Source organism: Callionymus lyra, chromosome 1 (assembly GCF_982586985.1).
Source record: "Callionymus lyra chromosome 1, fCalLyr1.hap1.1, whole genome shotgun sequence".
Taxonomy (NCBI): domain Eukaryota; kingdom Metazoa; phylum Chordata; class Actinopteri; order Syngnathiformes; family Callionymidae; genus Callionymus; species Callionymus lyra.
In genome coordinates, this window is record NC_141818.1 from 15,736,743 (window position 1) to 15,742,564 (window position 5,822).

General features: G+C 41.6%; 1 protein-coding gene across 2 annotated transcripts; it reads right to left on the reverse strand.

The window, feature by feature from the left end:
• Positions 1 to 441: 441 nt before the first annotated feature.
• Positions 442 to 4,683, reverse strand: stc1 (stanniocalcin 1). Of its 2 annotated transcripts, none has more exons than XM_087794743.1 (4): positions 4,233 to 4,683; positions 2,622 to 2,761; positions 2,332 to 2,543; positions 442 to 1,904 (listed from the first exon to the last, which is right to left on the reverse strand). In XM_087794743.1, the coding sequence occupies exons 1-4, from the start codon at positions 4,411 to 4,413 to the stop codon at positions 1,604 to 1,606; spliced, it is 834 nt and encodes a 277-aa protein (XP_087650869.1). In that variant the 5' UTR covers positions 4,414 to 4,683; the 3' UTR covers positions 442 to 1,603. The 2 variants fall into 2 exon arrangements, with proteins under 2 accessions (XP_087650869.1, XP_087650868.1); XM_087794742.1 differs by having other exon boundaries at positions 2,622 to 2,764.
• Between the last annotated feature and the right edge of the window lie 1,139 nt (positions 4,684 to 5,822).

Genomic DNA, 5,822 nt, shown 5'->3' on the forward strand with positions numbered 1-5,822 from the left:
GACTTGTTCATCTATTTTACCAAATGAAAGAGCAACTTAGGTATAGAAGTTGGTGTGTGAATATGTATGTATGTGTAAGACTGGATGTAAAGTATAAAGAGTCCCGAGCAATTAGACCCACATATTTGACACTAGCACTGGAAAAAATGAATCACTGTACTTTCTTTTGCCAGACTTCCAAACGATAGAACCCAATGCTGGTGTTTGCCGTACAGTGCTAATTCCTTTGGAATTCATACCAAATGCTCACATACTCACAGCACAGAACAGTGCATGTAGCAGCTGCAATTTCATTTTTAACTTAGTGATAAAATGAAACTATCCTGTCGTAGTTATGGTCCCATAAAGATCACCTGACTTAAAATGACCAACTTTGTTCCCCTATGACCAGCACAGAGTCATGACATGAGTCCTCTTCAGTCACCAGAGTGGTCGATTAGATTTCTTTTTTTTTTTTTTGGCATAGAGCTCATGTTTAGAGCCATGACTGAACTGCTGTTAAGAGCTATAATTAAAACTACAATAATGCATTAAAATAAACATTTAAATAATATCGTAGGAAAATAAATATCATTCCAACAAGGCTTGTTTTTTTTTTTTTTAAATAGTCATTCTTATTCCCTAAGATGGAAGCAAATGTGTATGTGGTGTGATCCACCTCAGAGATAAACGTGCTAATCAGCTACCACACATACACGACTGCTTCACACTCAACATGGACACAGATTCCACTACGTGCGCTCCCACATACTGCAGAGCTCAACAGTCTTATGCATTACAAGTATACAAGGAATGCAAAAAATGGACTTTTTTTTTTTCCTGACAGATTAGGCCATGTGCAAGATGATTTTAAAAACACACTATAGCCAACGCCACGCCACAACTGTACCTGCCATCATAAGAGAAAGACTATTCTAAGTGCTGTAGCGTTACACTATTTTGGTTTTTTCTTTAATAGCATTCAGGGCAGCTTGAAGGTTTTTTGGTCAGTTTTAAGGAAACCTCTCAAAGGCTACCATGAAACCCCTACAGACCTCTCACACCTCTATAAAGAGGGCTCGCTATTATGGCTGTCTTAGATAAATAGTTTTACAGTACATTTAGGTGTTCTGTTAGTATTGAAAAATAAACATGGAACTCATGGCCACGGCTCATGCTCACAATTCTACTAATCTCATCACGTACTTGTTAAACAATCTCTAGTAAATACCAAATCAGGATTATGAGATTGTCTTTTTCAAATATAGACTTGTGCTCTGAAAATGTGAACCACTATGGTTGATTTTTTTTTTCTTCTTATGAAGGACTTATCTCTTGTAGGAGATGAGGAGGAATGAACAGGACGTCGCTATACAGATGCAACAGCCACATGTTCAACACAGACCGTAGGTGTTTGAAACAGTCGATGGATGGCAGGGCTGGGGTCTCTTAAGCCTTAAGTGTGGAATTAACAATATAGCAACAATCTGATATCAACTCTATGGGCGGTTTTTTCCCTAGAGGTGCATATTTCGGTAGCTTCCAGTTAAGTGGAGGGATGGGTGTTTGCACCCACAAGGGAATGAAGGAGTTTTTTTCTGAGGACTGTTTTCTGAAATTCGAGTTAAGAGCTGTCACTTGCGGAACGTTTTTTTCCAAAATGACTGGGCGAGTCTCTGTTTCGTAGATTAGGCTGGATTTTGTACATATGGGGACCCATGGACCAGCGCCAACTCCCACGGCCCTCGACTCCGGTCGGAATGGCAGCAGCTGCAGCCACAGCAGTGGATGGGCAGGGCTTGTTCTGCAGCAGCTGAATAAGCATGGTCATCTCTGGGCCAAGTCGCGACACCATGCTGGCCCTGACTCGGTCTACCGTCTCCTCGTCGCAGTCCATCAGGCTCTGCAGCAGCCTTCCATAGAACCTTAAGGGAACAAAACAGTCATTCACCTATTAGAAAGCCTGCGGCCAAAAGAGACACCCGTGTGTGACATGGCAGCAATAGATTTTTGTTGTTCTCTTGGACGCGAGAAGGGAATTTCCCTGAACAGTGCTTAGTGTGTAGTCATGCTTTTGGGAGTTACCACTGCTTCACCAGTCACACCTAAGACCTGAGCTCCACCCTTGAACCTCATTTTCACCTTAACTGTATTCCCTTGTGTATGCCAACAACAACAAAAGAGCCAAACTTGCCTTTCCAGTTTGATTATTTTTTATTTATCTTGAAAGAAAATCGGTTTGTCGATGCATTAGAGTTTTATCATGTTTTCATTGGATACTTGATTTGGCATCTATACAATCCTATGATGTCTCCTATGATATTTTAATGTGTGTGTTTGAGGTTGACTCACCTATTAGGAAAATGACTTGGCAGTTGTGCCACCTCTCCGATAGCATCTGGATTAGTCCGGGCGACTGTGCAGATATCCAGCTTGCTGTAGCACTCCTCCTGCACCTCAGATATCATTCTTTGGAAGGTGGAGCAGCGACGGATGGTGGGGAATACCTTGGAGGTGATTCCGTTGGCAATGCACTTAAGGCTTTCTTTGACAAATGCCTTACCCTGTGACACAAAACAGAAAAACTCCTCAGGACATTCCACGTAGACACAAGTGTTTGTGAAAGGACAGTGGGTGTCTACCTGAGTGTCAAATTTAGCAGCGCTGTAAAGGAACGACTTGCAGATGTCATGCATGCCATCCGTGTCACATGTGGAGTTTTCAAGGCAGGCGAAGGCTCCGCATCCCACTTGGAGGGCACCGTTGAGACAGCGTGCCACATCTGCTGTGGGCACAGAAAATTATCCATCAGTAGGGCAGCCAGCAGCAAGCTTCCCTGAACACTCTCTGGACTTATTGCTCAAGGGTTGCCAGGGTTTCAACACACAAAAATGCACTTCGCAGAGAGGAATTTTCATACTATGAAGATATACAAAAGACGAATTGCGACTCAGGGGGAAATAGTGACTTGACTGCAGATTATAGACCTTACAAGTCTGAGAGCTACTCAGACAACTTGGCATTGTTCTGATTTTCTCTTGGCAGGGACCTTAAGTCCACTGTTTGGTTCTTTTCAGCTGGGCTTGGATGAACAGACCCAGAAATACCAAAGAGTTTCCTGAAAATTGTTGGCATGCCTGCAGACACACATAAACATACACTTGTACACTCTCTCAGACACACACATGGCACCAGACTCTGTCTTCAATTATTTGACACTAACCCTATTCTGAGGACTTTTGCCTCCAAACCATTTTTAAATTAACTGTTAACAGCACCAGTTAAACATCCAGAACAGACAATCGTGGAATGTTCATTCAAATGTGGTTTCATCGCTTCCTGCTGGACCCCTTCCCACTATAGATCCAGGAACCTTATGGACATGTTACATGTTAACACACCACCACCGCCCTGGAAGATGGAGAGAAATAAAAGGGGGAGAGTTTTCCATCCCCACAGATGTAGATAAAGAATGATACCTGATCATTTTAGGCCATGTCTGCTCCTAAATTAAACCCACACCTGACTGCACAATAAAGGATTGTAAGATAACCCTCTACATGAAAAACCTGTCAGAGCCACTCAGACCCTGGTCTGCAAGGACGAGCCTGAGCCGAGGTGCATCTGCTCTCTTAATTCTGCTCACTCAGTTAACTGGCATATTTGATTCATCGCCCAGAAAAGTCATTTTAAACCTTGTCTGTCTGCTTATCCTTAATCTTAGGTAAGAGATCCACAAAGGGAATCTTATTTGATACTACAAAAGCTGCTTTGTTGCTCTCTATTTCAGTATGTCACAATAGAAGGTCAACATGAGGATTTTTTACAGGCATTTTGCTATGAAAACCCCATGCAGGCCAGTATTAATTGAATTGTGGCAACTATTATTCTATAAGTACAATACTTGTCTCGCTGCCTACTAGGAATAAATAGCATATTTTGGAAAAAAAAAATGCTGAGAACATTGATAGTGGCAGCTCTGCAGCATCCAGACCTGAGGACGACACCACCAGCAGGACTGACACTCTCAGGTGTCAGCGCCGCTTCCAACGCTCATCTGTTGCCGGCAGGACACCGCAGCCTCCTCCGCCGAAAACCACAAGGCTTTTTTTTTTATAGGCCAAAAAAATGACAAGAGGATCAAACTACACATAGTGATGGAGCGAGACGCGGCCGTGCGTGATCGAAAACCCCGTGCGCGGAAAAGATGTAGAAAACAGCTTCAACACAGATGGAAGCAGCGTGTGACTTACAAGGGCTGTTGGCAGTGAAGCGGGCTCTCCGGGGCGAGTGGGACTCGTTCTGATCCAGTTCGTATGCAGATGCGTTCAGCAGCATCAGGAGAAAAAGTCCGCTCCTCAAAGGCATCGTCCTCTTCACGCAGACGAGACAACTAAATGGAAAGAAACGCCTCCTCGTCGGCGTGTAGTTCATGAGAAAACAGCGCTCCAGATTCAAAAAAAAAAAGAGAAGCCTCCGCAGCGCCGGAACCGGGTTGAATGGTTGAGGATTCAGGCTGGCAGCAGTGTCTCTCTGGACTCTGTGTCTCTGCTCTCTGTCCCCTTGACTTGCATGACAGACAGCGGCGATGTCAAGACTGCACTGGTTTATATAGGAGCGCTGAACATAGCGAGCCGAGAGTCTGGACCAATCAGGAGGCAGGATCCCAGCCCTGGTCCTGCTCTCCTCCTGCTAATTGATAAAGAATTTTAAATAGCTATTAGGGACCCTTTGGTTGGGTTTTCAGTTCTATGATGTGGTGTGGCAGGATATAAGAATACATATTTGTAATAATAATAATAGTGATGAATAATTATCTCCAACAGATCAAACACATATCAGACAGATATGTGTTTGTGTCCAGTGTGTCCTCAGCTATGTAGTTGGAAAAGGCTAATTGTGGTATAATAATTAAAAATAATTAATTAATTAAAATTTAAAGTGCATCCCTACATGTTAAAAATGTATTTCACAAAGATGCCCAAGTATTAAAAGAGAAATCAGACTGTAAAGGGGGGCAGGTGTTGACGGTTTAATGTATAGATATTGTGTTTGGCTTGGGAATTTACTTGTGAATCAATAGGGACATTTAAGCAACACCATGTAAGAATACATGACACATGCAATGTTCACAGGACATACATAAATGAAAAAATAATCACATGACACACATGCTTGATCACATGACACGTATAATGTTCACATGACAAACAATGTTAACATTACATGAATACATGATCACGTGACATGTATAATGTTCACATGACAAACAATGTTAACATTACATGAATACATGATAATGTGACACATATAATGTTCACATGACAAACAATGTTAACATTACATGAATACATGATAATGTGACACATATAATGTTCACATGACAAACAATGTTAACATTACATGAATACATGATCACGTGACACATATAATGTTCACATGACAAACAATGTTTACATTACATGGATACATGGTCACGTGGCACATATAATGTTCACATGACAAACAATGTTCACATTACATGGATACATGATCACATGACACACATAATGTTCACTTGACATACAATATTCACATCACATGCATACATTTTCACGTGACACACATAATGTTCACTTGACAAACATTTTTCACATCGCATGAATACATGATCACATGACACATATAATGTTCACATGACAAACAATGTTCACATTACATTAATACATGATCACATGACACATATAATGTTCACATGACAAACAATGTTCACATTACATTAATACATGGATCACATGACACATATAATGTTCACATGACACATACAATGTTCACATCACATGAATACATGATCACGTAACACA